This window comes from Equus przewalskii, chromosome 26, assembly GCF_037783145.1.
Source record: "Equus przewalskii isolate Varuska chromosome 26, EquPr2, whole genome shotgun sequence".
Lineage (NCBI taxonomy): Eukaryota > Metazoa > Chordata > Mammalia > Perissodactyla > Equidae > Equus > Equus przewalskii.
The window spans coordinates 38,018,509-38,034,860 of record NC_091856.1 but is presented as its reverse complement, the minus strand read 5'-3'; the positions used below and the strand labels follow the sequence as shown (position 1 = coordinate 38,034,860).

Below are 16,352 nucleotides of genomic sequence, written 5' to 3'. Positions count from 1 at the left end.
CCCTCCCCCAGCTGCTCAGGAAAACGCCTGCGACGAGAGACGCAAACCTGGATGCTCTGCTGCCCAGCTAACGCTGACGGACTTGGCTGTGACGAGGATGCAGAGCGCAGCACTGTCCTTCCCATGTCACAACACTCGGACAGAGACGCCCGGGAGATGAATGGTGACGGGAAGCAGCTTCAAGACGCTCCTTCCTACCTTTCAAAAGCCAAACCCCACTTCACAAAACGAATCAGCATCAATTATAAAAGGCTATCCAAGGTAATTATAACAGAAATTTTATTTCAGGTAAACACTTTTTCTCCCCAAATAACAACTACAGTTTCAAGGAATGTAAGTGTAACCTAGGAGCAACTTTAGAATTATTCTACTTTTCAATTTTGGCTGATTGAAAAATACAGTTTTGGCCTAAAAGACCCGATTGGATCCTGCTCTGCAGTAACAGGCTGAGAAAGTCAAGTTGAAGAGCACACGTGGAGACAGCCCACCCTCAGCACGTGCACGCACGCACACTCACATGCATCCACACGTGTGGGTGGGTGTAACACGTTTGCAAAATGGGACTCATTCAGGTTTCATTCATCTTTCTTTTTTTCCCCTGCTTTTTCTCCCCAAATCCCCCCAGTATACAGTTGTATATTCTAGCTGTGGGTCCTTCCAGTGGTGGGCATTCATCTTACACACCAAGCCTTTGGGGCTCCCAGGATTCCATGTCATTACCAAGGACTTAGATAAACTTCATCACACGTTCAATCATTTGGTTGATACTTTCTTTAAAAGATTAAATTCTGGGGCCAGCCCAGTGGCACAGCGGTTAAGTGTGCACGTTCCACTTCGGCGGCCTGGGGTTCGAGGGTTTGGATCCCGGGTGTGGACATGGCACCGCTTGGCACGCCATGCTGTGGTAGGCATCCCATATATAAAGTAGAGGAAGATGGGCACGGATGTTAGCTCAGGGCCAGTCTTCCTCAGCAAAAAGAGGAGGGTTGGCAGCAGATGTTAGCTCAGGGCTAATCTTCCTCAAAAAAAATTAAAAAAATTTTTTAAAAAAAGGTTAAATTCTACATGGGTAGACAAGAGCAACTTGTCTTAAATAATACCACCAGAATTCTGAAAGGCAATGAAAAATGTACATTACCATCCTTAGAAATTTGCAACATGACACAAATATTGCAGGTGCTTTGCAAAATGTGAAACGTTTATAAAGACAGCTCCAACTCAATTCTATAAACTGAAAAATTCTGTCTTTATCACATCCAAGCCAGAAAGGACTAAAATCCTGCGTGTCCAACGTTTTTCACAATAAAAAAGGTTGCTACGCCAATCAATGCGCAGAGAAGACAGGGAACACTTCTTTCGGCCATTTACGGAGCGCTGGCCTACAGACCTGGGACATCAGAAACGTCAGCTGCTGTTAGTGGTGGCTGACCTAACACAGCGCAAAACTGCACGCGAACAATTCTCAGGATGCTCCATACATTGACTAATTACATCAAGAAAATCCAGAAGTTTGGCAGGAATGTTTATTTTCCAGCTCTATGCCAGAAGTACCTCTAAATCTTCATTAAATCAAATTCCACTTACCTCAAGAGGATTACGTTACAACACGACAGAGAAGTTGTCACACATTTGGACTTCATAAAGGAAGCAGTTAGCAAGCCTCACTTCTCTGGAAGACAGAACAATGTGATTTTCTAGGAGAGGAAAGTTAGTTAACTAACACCAACGTAAAACTCCTCTAAAGCAAGGAGCTGTGACACTGAATGACAAAATGAGCCATGACAACCTCACACACGTGTGATCAATAAAAGTAAATTAGTCAATGACTTTATTACATTTAGTGCTTCCTTAAAATAAATATAATAATAGAATACCAAGCGTACAGTGAGAATCCCACACGAGGGTGAAAGCAGGGCAGCAGGAGTTCACAAAGGACCTGTCACACTCGGCACTCAAGGGCACGCAGCCTCCACCAAGACAGGTGGAGCACAGCTGCCTCCAACACAGCATGTACACAACTGCAGAGGACAGAGGGGACGAAGAAAGACCCACAATTCCTTCTAATGTTTTATACCTGTTTCCTCGTTACCTTTTTTATCCATCTAAAATTATGGAACAGTTAACACTCGTTTAACTTTTTCTATTGATCTTTATTTTTCTCTGCAGCTTGAGATTCAAGTAACACTCCCCAAAAATATGTGCAAAACTACCAGAAGTGACTCCAGAATCTTCTGGCAGATGGATCAAACGCAGACTCGGGGCAGCTGGTCAGTCACAAGGTGTCAGCAGAGCTGCGGCCCCGCGAGGGCGGGCACAGGGAGGCGGGTACGCGCCCAGGCCGGACTGGCCGCAACCGCTCCCAGGGACCGTCTGGTCTGGAGCAGTTTCCTGCCCGTCGGGACGCGCGGAGAGAGCCCAGAGCCACTCCACTCACTCGGAGTTCCGAAGCAACCGCAAACGGCCACTGTGTTTCTAAACAGGCGACAACACAAAACTATCGATCTAAACAGAGAACCGCACGCTCCTCTGAGGGCGAGCTGCTCTTCCAGAAGCAGGAATCAGGCAGGGCAGGTCGTGACAAAACGGAACACTGTAAGAACTGTCAGCTTGAGTGCATCACCTTTTACAAGAAACATGCTCAGAGTGAAAAATATTCTACTTTACCAAAATCTGTCTTTATTAAAGTGAACAAATCATTAGAGTACTATCCAAAACTTAACGAACAAGGGCTGTAATCTGCTCAGCTTGCCCGTTTTCAGTTAGGCAAACGCTGGCTAATAGTACCATTCACCATCCTCATGATTGCGGGTCAGCAAGGGTCAGCTCCGTATTTGTAAACCTTACTTTAGCAGAAGACAGACTTGCAGATTTCAGTGCTTTTAGTGAACTGGTATTTTCAGTAAACTTTTTCTGAGCAGCAAGGAACAAGAGTTTTTTCAGAAATCTTAGAATTGGATATAAACGTTGGCAGTAGACACAATCAATAAATATCATACAATTTCTCAAATGAAAAAGATTTCCCTAATACGAGTTCCTTTCCTAAAGACATTCAAACACCCTGACCTGAGACCCGAGTCTCAGTCCTATAATCTCACGAGATTACAGCTGGCCAACATGAGGGTGTCAGGTCACGTGCAAAGGGGGTGAGGTGAGAGGCGAGAGCGCAGAGTAAATCACTTTAATTCACACTGAAGGAGAACTTCAAGTAAAAGGAATCCACCGCCTACAGGCACATCCCCCGTGTGAGGCCTCCGTGGTTAGCAGGGACCCCGGCAGCCAGGAGTAACTGCAAACGGTGTTTCTCCCTCCGTTCTTGCTGCACCTGGCATCCTCTGTGTGCTGGGAGCTAAGGGAGGGTTTTCTTTTGTTCTTTAGAAGCCTCTTCGTAAAAGGTCTGTGACTTTGCACACTTCGTACCCAAACGGATTAAAATAATAAATATCGATCCCCTCGGCACATGTTCAGACGCAGCCCGCGCCAGTGTCATTTACGAGTCTGGGTCTTCTTTGGCGCTGCAGGCCGCTTGGGCTGCCACAGGTGGTTGTGGATAGTGAGAGCATCCACACTGACGGACATGGTTTTGGCTGGGATCAGGTTAAACTGTTTCCGGTCTGAGCTGTATTTATACAGTTTGTCGATCATTTTCTTGGTAATGCTCTTTGGCCCCGTGCCAGTTAATTTGTAGATTTCCTCAGTGTCTGGATAATAGCAGTAAAGTGCCCTGAACTGGCAGCCGGCATCACGAAACAGTATGATGTAGTGATTGGCGTCACACTTCTCTAGCTCCTGTATCGGGGAGTAAGGGAAAAGAAAGGAGGACTTGAGAGTGGCACCCACAGTCACAGCATCTACAGCGTCCCACGACCAAGAGGCCAGTGGCTGGTAACACCCGCTCCTGAAAGCTGACTGATACACCATCTGTAGTCTCCTACTCTGAAATTATGGGTCATCCATTCAGTGGAGCATCAGATGCCATTGAGATTTACTCAAGTCTAGGTATGCAAGGAAAAAAGTGCTTTTAAACAAGTGAAAAATCACAAGAAAAGTGCTCAACATCATTAGCCAACAGAGAAACGCAAATCAAAACCTCAAAGAGATAGCACTTGACACTCATAGGGATGGCTGCATCAGACAGACAGACACTAATAAGTGTTGCTGAGGGTGAAAGAAATCGGGCCCTCATGCACTGCTGGTGGGAATGGAGGATGGCGCAGCCGCTGCTCAAAATGTTCAACACAGACTTACCGTGTGACTCAGCATCCTCCTCTTAGGTTTCACTCAAGAAAATTTAAAACACACATCCACACAAAAACTTGTACATGAGCGTGCGCAGCAGCATCATTCATAACAGCCAAAAAGGAGAAACCACCCAAGTGTCCATCAACTGAAGAATGGGTAAATGGGGTCCATCCATAGAATGGAGTATTACTAAGCCACAAAAAGGAGTGAGGCACTGACACATGCTGCAACATGACGAGACTTGAAAACATGATGCTGGGGCCGGCCTGGTGGCGCAGCAGTTAAGTTCACACATTCTGCTTCTTGGCGGCCCGGGGTTCGCTGGTTCGGATACCGCGTGGGGACATGGCACCACTTGGCAAAAGGCATGCTGTGGTAGGCATACCACACATAGAGCAGAGGAAGATGGGCCTGGATGTTAGCTCCGGGCCAGTCTTCCTCAGCAGAGAGGAGGGACTGGCAGCAGTTAGCTCAGGGCTAATCTTCCTCAAAAAAATAAATAAATAAAATAAAATGTACAACTATGTACTGGGGGGCTTTGGGGAGAAGGAAAAATAAAAAATAAATAAAATCTTAAAAAAAAAAAAAAAAAAAAAACAAAACATGATGCTGACTGAAAGAGCCGGACACCAAAGGCTGCTTAATGGATGAGACCCTTCACATGAAAGGTTCAGAAATGGCCCATCCTAGAGACAGACAGCAGGTTCGTGGCAGCCAGGACGGGGAGGGCGGGAGCCTGGGGCTGGGCTGACCGGTGCAGGGTTTCTGTTCCGAGTGATGAAACGTGCTGGAACGAGCAAGCTGCGGCGGCTGAACTGCTCTGTGAACAGACTAAACCACTCAACTGCCCCTCGACAGGGCGGGGTTTCTGGTGGCGAGTGGTCCTTCAGTGACGAGCCACAAAGAAGGGCCTGAAGCAAACATGACGGTGCGTCCTGGGAGTGTCTGCTGTATGGTGGTCTGGGAGATGTCTCTGTATTAACGTTTTTTTAAAACAGGTGCTCCTCCTGCCTCAACAGACCTAGTTTAACTTCCTACCCAGCTGCTCTCAAGCACAGTCCGGGGGTCCTGAAACCCTCTCGGGGCCCCGAGGCCCACACTCCTTCTACAGTAACTCTGAGAAGGGCTCTGGCTGCGCCCTCTCCTCGTGCAGTGGACAGTGGGGTTCTCCAAGACTGCAGACATGTGCTCTCGGAACAAACCGGCTGTAGAAGTGGATGAGGATCGTCTTCTACAAAGCCAGGAATTTAAAAGATTTGTAAAAATGTAAAACAACGCCAGTCTTCTATTGATTTTTGCTTTAGAAAATAGTTATTCTTCAGGTCAGCCTGGTGGCATAGTGGTTAAGTTTGCCCACTCTGCTTCGGTGGCCTAGGGTTCACAGGTTTGGGTCCCAGGCAGAGACCTGTGCACCACTTATCAAGCCATGCTATGGTGGCATCCCACATACAAAATAGAGAAAGACTGGCACAGATGTTAGCTCAGGGACAATCTTCCTCAAACAAAAAAAGGAAGATAGGAAAGAGATATTAGCTCAGGGCCAATCATTCCTCACCAAGAAAAAAGAAAGAAAACAGTTATTCTTCATAAATGTATTTTGTTCTTGTCAGCATATAAAGAGGGTCTGTTACTATTTTGAATAAATTACTAACAAATACTACTTTAAAAGATCAAGAAGAAAAAGTAGAATTCAAAGTGGATATATATATATATATATATATATATATATATATATATATATATAAAATGCTGATTTCAACTACATAAAAACTGTGTTCAAGCATGAATAGAATTAGCTGCAATAAGTCACGCATCCACACTCCAGGCCCTTCCGGCCCTCCCCACTCTGGCAGCCTGGTCCCAGTCAGCGCCCTCCCCTCTGGCTTTTGTTACTCGGCTCCCACTTACACCCTCACTCTCTTCAGCCTATTCTGGACCTGGCAGCCAATGTGGCTGTTCAGAAGGCAGGTCAGCTCACAGCCTCCTCTGTCCACACCTGCGTTCATGCAAAGCAAAGCTGGAGTCCTGTCCTACGGCCACCTGCACCCTCTGACCTCCCCTCAGTCCGTGCTCCAGCCCACTGGCTCCCACGAGCTCAGCACATGCCCCCTCCCGCTTGGTGCCTCTGCACAGTGCACTCCTGCTGCCTGGAGCTCTCCCCAAACCTCCCCTCGTCCAGGTCACTTTCTAGGAGGACCTCCCTGACCCGCCCACTGACCACCGCATCCTCTGGACCCTAACCCTGCCCACCTCTCCCTCTTTTCCAGATTACTAATCACTTTCCAACCTGGGGCCGCAGGCCAAACGCAGTCACCACCTGCCTTTAAACACAGTTTAGGGGGACAGAGCCTCGTCCGTCTGCCCACACGCCATCTGCGGCCATTTTCACATCAAGACGTTGGAGCTGAGCAACAGGCTGTGGCCTGCAAAGCTGCCATGCCTAGACCAGCCCCGCGGCCCAGCTTTTGGGTGTGCTCCCTGACCCAGCCCCGGGCGCCGAGGCCCCTCAATGACACTAAAGGAAGAGGAGACCCGCCTCACAAAGCAATAAGCCTCCTGCGCAAACCATCACAACGTTTTCTTTTAGAAAGAACGCTTAATTTATAAACACCTCCCAGTCCACATACAAACTTAGTGGTAGAATTTGATACTTGCCTCTAATATCGAATTCTTGTGAGGTTCATTCACTTTTCCAGCCAGACAGCAATGGGACACAGCATTATGAATGATCGGTTTGTTGGATTTGCTACTAGGCTCCTTAAAGAGCTTGGGACCTGTGGAAACCAGGCCAAGGTTTGTAAAATTAATATTCTAAGGCACATCACACACATGAAAGAAGCCAAGAATTCCTTAGAGCCACACAACAGGCAGGCTAAATTAGGGATGCTTATGATTTTCTGAAAATGGGAAGTAACAGCTACTTCAAACCTATCTGAAAAAAATTGCGAGCTATGAATTTTAAATAAACCAAGGAAAAGACTAATTAATAATTTATCCTCTTTCTAATTTCAGTTTGGTATTAAAAAAAGTAAAACCAGAATATAATAATTTTTAAAAACCTAAGGTTCCAAAGTGCCAAGGACACAGTACCTGGCCACGGGGCTGTGTGGACACAAAGGCACATCAGCCACCACTGAGGCAGCTAGAGGGCCAAGCACTGCCTCCCTCACACAGATGTGATGCACCCGTCACCGCCCCCCACGACATCGACGGCTGCCTATGACCTCTACAGAAAGCAAGGCTGTCACCTGTGTACTCGGCCACGGAGGCGAGGGAGGACGCTGCGGACGCCGTCTCCCAGTCTCTGTCTGTGCTTCTGCTCGGGTTGCGGCTTAATACGGGCAGGGCTTCCAGGGACTCGACTCTGCTGAAGACAAGGACGAGGGGCATGCAGGGATGGGTGGGGCACACCTGTTTTGCCCACACTGGCTGCTGCCTTGCAGAATCCCACCCCGAAACAGGCCAAGCTGCCCCACGAGTGCAAGGAGGAACACCCACTGCTAGCTCAGGGCGAATCCTCCTCAGCAAAAGAAAAAAGAAGGAGGAGGAGGAGCATCCACAGTGGGAGGAGGCTTCTGGCAACGGTCTGTTCCTTGTGGAACACAATTACAAACTCTAGGCAAAATACAAAACCCAACACTTCAGGCAGTACAGAGTGAGGAAAGCCGACGGCCGAGGGGAGCTGAGGTCCATCAGAGAAGGTCCACCTGCAGGCGGCCCTTGGCCAATGGCGCCGCCCCCACCGAGCAGGAGAGCCACGCTCGGTGCCTGACTGTTTGGGAAGCTGGAGGATGAAGTATGAATCTGTGCTGCTGCCAAATGAGGGACCAGACCGAGGGAAGGAAGGAGGGGACCGAGAGGGCCGGCCCAAAGCTCCCCTTCTCAACGGCACTCTCACGCCCAGCAGGCCCGAGCCGTCCCACTGCAGGGCAGCCTCCACTCAGCGAAGCAGATTCCAGCGGTCGCAAGGCTGGGCACAGCTGCTCACGCGTGGGAGGCAGGCAGGCAGGGCTGGAGTCAAATCCAGCCCAGGTCACCGACCACCAGAACAAAAGTCCAACCAGAATCCAGAGGCCCTGAGAGGCGACCTCCACAAAGCCCAGGCAACCAGAAGCCACTGGACATGTGAAGAGGCAGGACAATGGGGCTACAGCCACAGGATGTGCACACAAAATGAGAGACAGGAAGGGGGATGTGCCTACCAGAAGAGGCCAACAACACACATGGAAGAGGCGACGGAGGGGATGAGCGGTGGTTACCAAGGCCCGTGAGCAGTTCAGTGGGATCAACAAGGTCCCCAGCACCTCTTCCCAAATTGCTTTTTAATCACAAAGGGAAACTGTTCAGTACCAGTGGCAAACACCCAAGTACTTACTTAACTCAAGTAAACGTGACACGCCTGACAGGCTGCACTGAGAACAGTGCACACCGAAAACGCACAGCCTCAACCTGATCGTGGGGAAAGGCACACTGAGGGACAGTCAACCAAACAACCGGCCTGTACTTCTCCAAGTGTCAAGGTAAAGACAGACAAAGGAGGGCTAAGGACTGTTCCAGACTAAAGAAAACAGCGATTCAGGGTGAGGCACTGAACGGCTCCTCAACTGCGGAAACACGGTTCTCAGGACACCAGGGACAGCTGACGACAACTGAGCGTGGGGAGAGCACTGGATAAAAGTGTGGGTTGGGTAACTGTGGTAACACGAGAAGTCCCTGTTCACAGGAAACACACACTGACGTCTCCCGTTCACTCTTAACTGACCGACAACACAAACGCACACGGGGCTGGGGAGAGAGACAAAGCAAACTGTCACCAAGTGTAACCAACTGGGGACCCCAGGTGAAGGGCATTTAGGAGTTCTTGTGAAATTACCCCAACTCTTCTGGACATCTGAAATTATATCAAAGCTCAAGTTATGAAACCATCTCCCATACAATTTTTTTTTAATCTGAAAATTCCGTTGTCCCCTCCCCTAGCCTCCTTACCGCTGGGAAGGCGTGCCCCCTGAATGAACGCTCTCGGGCTCAGTCGTTGCTGCGGAGGCCAAGGACAGGCTGGAGCCCGACTGGGCCCGGCTCAGGTTATCAGCTGCCGGAGACAAAAAGAAGCTTTCACAAGACGTGTATTTGTCCCCCATTGTATTTGCATAGCTTCTCCCTGACCTGTGGTACGGTAGAAAGAACCAGGGCCCAAACGCCGATCCTGTGGTATCCAGCACTCTGCAGCTCCATCTCCCGTCAAGGGGCAGCACACGTACACCCCACCGTGGGGGAACCACCTCGCACACCACACATCTTACCACCTGAGGACATGAGCACTTCATCTCAACTTTCCCATCTGTAAAATGGGGGTAACGCTCCTCACCACATCACCTCACAGTTGTTGGGAAAATTAAAATGAGGTCAAGAACGTGAGAGCGCTCTGCCGCCGGGGGCAGCATCTCACGTGGGAAAGAGGACCAGGGCCGCCACTCCCAACAGAGCTGCTTACGGGTTGAGGAGCACTTGGTTCCCGAGTCGCTACACGACTCTTCCCGATGGACTGACTTTGGCCGCGGCTTTTTTGGCTTCGATTTAGGTTTTCCCAGTCCTTGTTCTTCTAAAATCTGTTGCTGCTTCCTCCGCAAGTATTCCTGTTTGATGAGCTCTCGTCGCGCCTTCTCTTCCTCCTTCCGTATCCGATCTTCTTCGGCTTTACGCCTGAGAGAAAAACATGGTCAAGACAGTCCTGGTTAGAAGGATTCGTCTGGAGAGTGGCCAGGCACCACCTCCGGCAGTGGGGACAGAGGGGGGCCAGCACTCGTGCGGTGGTGCAGGCCCCGACCCCCACCTCCCCATGTTACACCCAGCCTCACCGCAGAGCTGCGTAACCATGGCCAGCACACTTCCCAGGTCGCATTACGATGGGGATAAAGTCATACAGCTCCCACTGTTGTTGTGGAGATGAAGGGAGACAGCCCACAGCAAGTGCTTAAGCCAGAGCCTGGCCCAGATGACAGCACACAAGACGCTGTAACCCAACTTCGGCCTGAGACACAGGCGCTAGCAGCCTCACCCAGCAGCACTGGTCTGGCTGGACATGGCAGCCCCGTCTCCCTCCCCGGCACAGTGGGCGGGCCGGCAGCCGGAGCCAGCTTACCTGGCCTCGTCTCTCTTGAGCTCCACTTCTGCTTCCAGCTGCTGCTTCCGCACGCGAGCCTCCTCGGCCTTGCGCTGCTGCTTCAGGAGGAAGGCCGCCCGCTTCTTGGCGAGCTCATCTTCCGCCTTTTGTTCATCCTACAGAGCAGACACCACACAGAATGTTAGAGGACACGACCCTCAGATAACCCACAAACACCTGTTTCAGCCCACCAGCAGACTTTAACATGAAAATTTTAATGCAGTCCAAAGATTTTCATACTCTTTTTTTACCTGATGAACAGCATATGTTTACAGATGCTAAAATACAGAAGGAAAAAAACCATGCCACTCAGAAAGCACTCATAAAGTTTGTCAACTTTCCAAATGTCTCACACTGGATTCAGTTTGCCTTGAAAACTACATCTATTTCCACAATATGAGGTAACACCCAATTGATTATTCATTTGTTTACGTTATAAAAGCATAAACACCAAACAAAGTATGCAGCTTTCGACAAGAAAATCTGACGACTCTGAAGTACGCCATCCACCCTCACAGCTGCCAGAAGGAAAGCAGACACTATTAAAACAGAGAAGTTCTCACAATTCCTTTTTCTCTTCTCCCTAAGAAAAAATTACAAGAAAGGAACATATAGAAACAAAAATGTTTCTTGAAGTTTCTATATCTATCTAGACTCTGTAACAGGTTCAGCAAACTTTGGCCCAAAGGCCAAATCTGACGCACCACCCGTTTTTGTGGCAACTACAAGCTAAGAACATTTTTAAATGGTTGGAAAACCATCAAAAGAAACACATTTTGTGACACATGAAAATTACATGAAATTCACGTTTCAGGGGCCTTGGTTGGCACACAGCCATGCTCACGTGAGCAGGTGTGGCCTGTGGCTGCTCTGGGTAGAGCTCAGTGCTTGCGACAGAGACTGCATGGCCTGCAGAGCCACAGAGCCACTCTCCGGCCTTTGTAAGAGAGGTCTGCCAGCCCCTGCTTTGAATTTAAGTTCTTCATAACACCCTCCCCACTAAGGTAAAGTGACATCCCTGACAACGGCTTGATACAAACGCTACCAGTAGTTTACCTTGAAGAAGAAGCCGACTCCCGGCTTCTGATCGCCGTCAGTGCTGAGGTCCACAGAGCTCTCGTGGCCTTCCGTCTCTCCGTCCTCATCAGGGGCCTTCAGGTCTGAGAGGTCTACCTCGATGAGGCTGGCCTTGCTCCTCGGGGGCTCGTCCACAGGCCCGTTCTCCTTGCCGGAGCCAGCCGGGGCACTGAGCCCCGCCTCCTTCTCGCCGCCGTCCAGAGCCTCTTTGAGGCTCGTCTGTTCCAATATAATGTTTGCATCTTTGGAGGAGGACAAGACAAATGTCCGCTGATTGCTCTCATCATGGAGCCGGTAACTGTCGAAGAAGCACTTCTCCTGAGGGTCACTCCCTGGGTCTGCACCACCGTCCCAGCCCGGGTCAGAGGGCGTCCGAGGAGGGAAGGACCGTAAGTGGGGGAGGGTCTCTATACTGGGCGTCGGGGTCTTGCTCCGGGAGGAACCCTGCTGTCTGTCTTTCGGGACCTTCAGGTCAGCCGGTCTTCCTGAACGGGAATTCCGACCCTGACCAAGACGAGGGGGTTTGCGGTGACCCGTCACTCCAGTGGGAGAGAGCGGCTCGACGAAGTGGATGGCTGTCTTGACTCTCTGGTCCTGGGAGTTGTTCTTAGAACCTGGAGCTGGTGCTGTGGGGGATTTCATAAGCAGCTGTTCTTGCTGCTGAGAAATCTTCAGAATCGCCTGCTGCAGTGTGCTGATGGTCTCGTTAAGCTTCTCAATAGAAAGGTCGCACTCGCTCACGTCCCCCACCTCGCCAGCGCTGTCTTCCAGGAGAGCAGCAGAGAGCGCTTTGTGCTTCTCCAGGTCGTGGAGAGTGGCAGGGTCTTTCGGTTTATGCTGCTGAATGAAAGCCAGGCTTTCCCTGTCCACATCTTGAGACTCACTAAGGAGATCCTCTCTCCCCTCTTCCTTAACAAGAAATTCTTCCATCTTGGAAACGCCACCATCAAAGTCCTCTCCGTTGTGCTGAGAATACTCTCTAGCGAAGTGTTCTGGTTTAAGCGGCTGAGGGACGACATCGGCCTTGCCTTTCTTGACCACGTGCAGGAAGGCTGCCTTCCCCAGCTTCAGTCGCTGCCTGGCGGACAGAGTCTCCATCTTCTTCTTCTGCGCTTCGATGGCTCTCCGTTTCTCCTCCAGCTGCATGTGGAGCTGCACCAGCTCGGACGCCAGGAGGCTGGCGTGATCCTTGCTCTGCCTGCTCGGACTCTGCTCTCTCCTCTGCTTCCAGGTCGTCAGTGGGGGCGGGCAGCTCTCTGAGCCATCGGGCGTGGTCTTCTGGGAGCTGCTGGTGCTGGACTTGGTCTCACAGCTGTTGAGCCTCTGGAGCTTCCTTTCCGCGAAGCTGGTCATCTTCACGCTCCCGCTCGCCATGGAGACGCTGCTGATCTGAGAGACGGTGCTCAGACATGGGCTCGAGCGGCCACTGGCGTCATCCTTGTCCTCATGCTCTTTCACTTTCAGATCCTCCTGCAGCTTTGCCGACTCCTCCTCACCGACATACTTAGTGATCACCACAGGGTGGTCCTCACCAAGTAAATCGTGCTCAGCTTCCTCTAGATCTGCAATGTCCGAGTCGGAGTCCTGCCTCAGGACAGTCCATGGCTCTGGATGGTGGGCGTTGGGACTTTTTGCACAGCTAACATAGAACCTGCCCTCCGTGTCTTCCTCGGCTCTGGCTACATGAAGAAAGAAGCCGTCGGCAGACTGTCCCTGAGACAATGGATCAAAACCGCCACTGGCCAGAGGCCTACCACAGGCTTCCCCCACCACCTGCGGCCCCGCCTCAGCGGGCACAGGGTCCAAACCCACAGGAAGTTCTGAACAGATGGGAGTGAAAGTCCTATTCAAGTCTCGACTGACATGACCGCTGGATGCCTTCTTCCGCAGCAGAGGCTGGTAGCCCTCGCTGGACCTCTTGGAGGTGAAGCTCCTTGGCCGCCCTTCTCCGCACTCATCCTCCTTGGTAATCATCTGCTTCTCTTTAGCTGGCCTAAGCACGGCTGGCATCAACGGCTCCAAGAAGAAACTGTCAGGCTTACTTTCTAAGGTGTCCGCCAGTCTCTGGGGAGATCTGGCACTTGCCATCAGGCCCAGGTCACCGCTGTGGGGAGCCACATCCGTTCTAATGATGGCCACAAGCTCTTCATCCTCGTCCTCAATATCGACATTGTTCAGGAGGCTTTTCCCATTGGTCTTTAGGGCTGTGGGGTGCGGCTGGTTCTGTGGGGTCAGATTAACGATATTGGATGCCAAACTATCCTTGCTGATGGAGCGGGCCAAGCTGACGCTATCACCAGAGCCAGGGTCCAGATCGCAGCTCGCAGCATGATGAAGAGCAACGGGTGCTGGCTGAGACACAGGCCTGCAGCGTGGGGAAAGAAGCCCGTTGGACATGCCACTGACTACACGAGAGGCCATGCAAACACAGTGAGAGACAACTAATTATGAAAAGAGAATACGAGTGTGAAATCTAGGAGATTTAAACAAACTCTTCCCCAGGGCAAAAGAAAACCAGAGACAATTTTAGTTTAGCAATTCGCAAACATTTTGGTCCCAGGACTCCTTTTACCCTTAAAAATTACTAAGAACCCCAAAGAGTTTTTATTTATTATATTTATCAATATAAATCAATATTTATCATACTAGAAATTAAAGCTGAGACACTTTTAAAACACTGATTAAAAACTACAATAAGAACCTGTTACATGACAAATGACCATATATTCTAAAACAAAAAAGTTTATAGTGTTAAGAGTGGCACTGTTTCACACTTTTGCAAATCTCTGATATATTGGATGGATTCCCTCCGTGACACCCAGGGGTCCTTGGACATCTGGAGACCTGCTGCGTTAGGCTAATGGACATTTCCAGTAGAAGCTTATCTGAAACCTAGAGAGGTCACCTGTTCTTCTTCTCCGCCCACGCTGCTGCTGCGCCTCGCGGCTGGCCATCGACTCGTGTTAAAGAATTAGATCGGTGTCGCTGATCTGCAGTTCAAAGGAAGAGTGCGTTCAGCGTTAAGCAACCAATTTTATATCATTTGAAATTCTTTCAACATGTTAGCCATTTCTCAAGGAAATTCATAATTTGGTACACCAAAACTGCTCACGGAAAGCAGATAATCACAATACAATTTTCAATACTTTCAATACTAAGTAACATGTAATTCAATAGTAATCAGTCCAAATCATGAAATAATCAGAACTTTAAGTGAACATCAATATGTATGTTCTTGCTTAAGTACAATACAGCAATTTTCTGTATACTTCATATAATTTATTAGATTTTAATGATATGTTTACTATAAAGACTATAAATTCTAGGGTACATCCGTACAAATTAAAACTTATTCTGCCATAGTCTTCTTAACTAAAATTACTACATCATAATAAGAGTATTTAATTTTGAGAACTGTTATTTTAATACATATAGTAAGAAGAAGTGAGGAAAAACGGAAGGTACCGAGGAGACAGCATCCTTACCGGGGCACTCCTCTCCCTGCATCGTCTTTTGCTGTTTCTGTCTCAGTGGCAACAAAGGATGTGATGGGCTAAAGGCAGAGGCCCCTTTCCCCCTAAATGGAAAAAGAACCAGAGAGAAAAATCACGAGTCTATCAACCTTCAAGTTCAAAAGCAAATGCAAAAGAAACTACAGAGACTGTCAGGAATTCACACGAATCTGTGAGAAATAGATTCTTTGGAAAAATTAATAATTATAAAAATGAATGAAGGGGCTGGCCCAGTGGCTCAGCGGTTAAGTGCACATGTTCCACTTTGGTGGCCTGGGGTTCGCCAGTTCAGATCCCAGGTGTGGACACGGCACCGCTTGGCAAGCCATGCTGTGGTAGGCGTCCCACATATAAAGTGGAGGAAGCTGGGCACCAATGTTAGCTCAGGGCCAGTCTTCCTCAGCAAAAAGAGGAGGATTGGCAGCAGATGTCAGCTCAGGGCTAATCTTCCTCAAAAAAAAAAAAAAGAATGAAAAGAATACCAACAACTTCAAACTTGGGATAAGTATCCAAAAACTGCAACTAGGGGCCACACTAACTTCTGGCTATAGTCTGTAAAACACGAGTTTCCAATGCTAACAGCACACGGCTCAGGTGCGCAGTCAAAGTCATCCTCCCTGCCTCTGGGGAGGGGAGGGGCGGGGCCAGGTGGGGACAACCTCTCACTACAACTAAAATTGGATGCTAACAAGCAAAGGGGAAACAGGACGGTGACTTAATTCCGAGGGCAGACACGCTTACAGATGCTCAGACTCTTCGGGGTGCAAGTGGTGCCTGGGACAACCCTCGGCTGGCAGCTGGGTGGAGGACTGCAGATCAGCCGGGCTCGCTGCCGCGGGGCTGCCCAGGAAGCTGCGCTTAGTGGCATTGGAGATAGGAACAGGAGGCCGACTGCTTTTTTGGTGTGACACTGTTTTAGCTGCAGAAATAGCAATTTTATAGAAATAGTCATATTATTTACAGTTCCTTACAACATTAGCAAGAAGCATCTTTAAAAAAAAAAAAAAGACAGATTATAAAAGCTAAAAGCACTAAGAATAATACAACTTTTACTTGAAACCAAACTTCTTCAAAAAAGCTGGTTTCAAGTTTAACAAATGTATTCTGCAATAACAAGTACTACAAATATTATACCAAAATTAAAAGGTAAGACACAGATTAGAAGAACTGAAACCAGCAGTGTGTCTCTGACCACCAACAACCAGCCTCCACCATGGGGCCCCCTAAGAGGAGCGCCCAGGACGCCCTGCTGCCCAGCCCTCAAGGAGGCCCGCTGCCTCAGCTGCAGAAAGGCCTGGTCATCTGGGCCCAGCGTATGACCCATCACCCCAGTGGTCCCTTCAGCTCAAGTCCCCAAGGAGTAG

The 16,352-nt window shown here is 49.3% G+C and overlaps 1 protein-coding gene across 18 annotated transcripts in view; it reads right to left on the bottom strand.

Annotated features, from left to right (window-relative positions):
- Positions 1 to 2,129: 2,129 nt before the first annotated feature.
- Positions 2,130 to 16,352, bottom strand: part of CAMSAP1 (calmodulin regulated spectrin associated protein 1) — a 68,524-nt gene continuing 54,301 nt past the window's right edge. For 8 of the 18 annotated variants that reach the window (XM_070595891.1, XM_070595886.1, XM_070595889.1 and 5 more), the window contains 10 exons: positions 15,730 to 15,907; positions 14,962 to 15,053; positions 14,382 to 14,466; positions 11,456 to 13,841; positions 10,379 to 10,515; positions 9,731 to 9,939; positions 9,226 to 9,328; positions 7,488 to 7,606; positions 6,895 to 7,013; positions 2,130 to 3,786 (listed from right to left, as the gene is read on the bottom strand). In XM_070595891.1, the coding sequence (XP_070451992.1) occupies positions 3,484 to 3,786; positions 6,895 to 7,013; positions 7,488 to 7,606; positions 9,226 to 9,328; positions 9,731 to 9,939; positions 10,379 to 10,515; positions 11,456 to 13,841; positions 14,382 to 14,466; positions 14,962 to 15,053; positions 15,730 to 15,907 (3,731 nt within the window). In that variant the 3' untranslated portion in view covers positions 2,130 to 3,483. Of the gene's footprint in view, positions 3,787 to 6,894; positions 7,014 to 7,487; positions 9,131 to 9,225; positions 9,329 to 9,730; positions 9,940 to 10,378; positions 10,516 to 11,455; positions 13,842 to 14,381; positions 14,467 to 14,961; positions 15,054 to 15,729; positions 15,908 to 16,352 lie in introns of all 18 variants that reach the window. The other 10 variants (XM_070595899.1, XM_070595883.1, XM_070595888.1 and 7 more) reach the window with 2 other exon arrangements.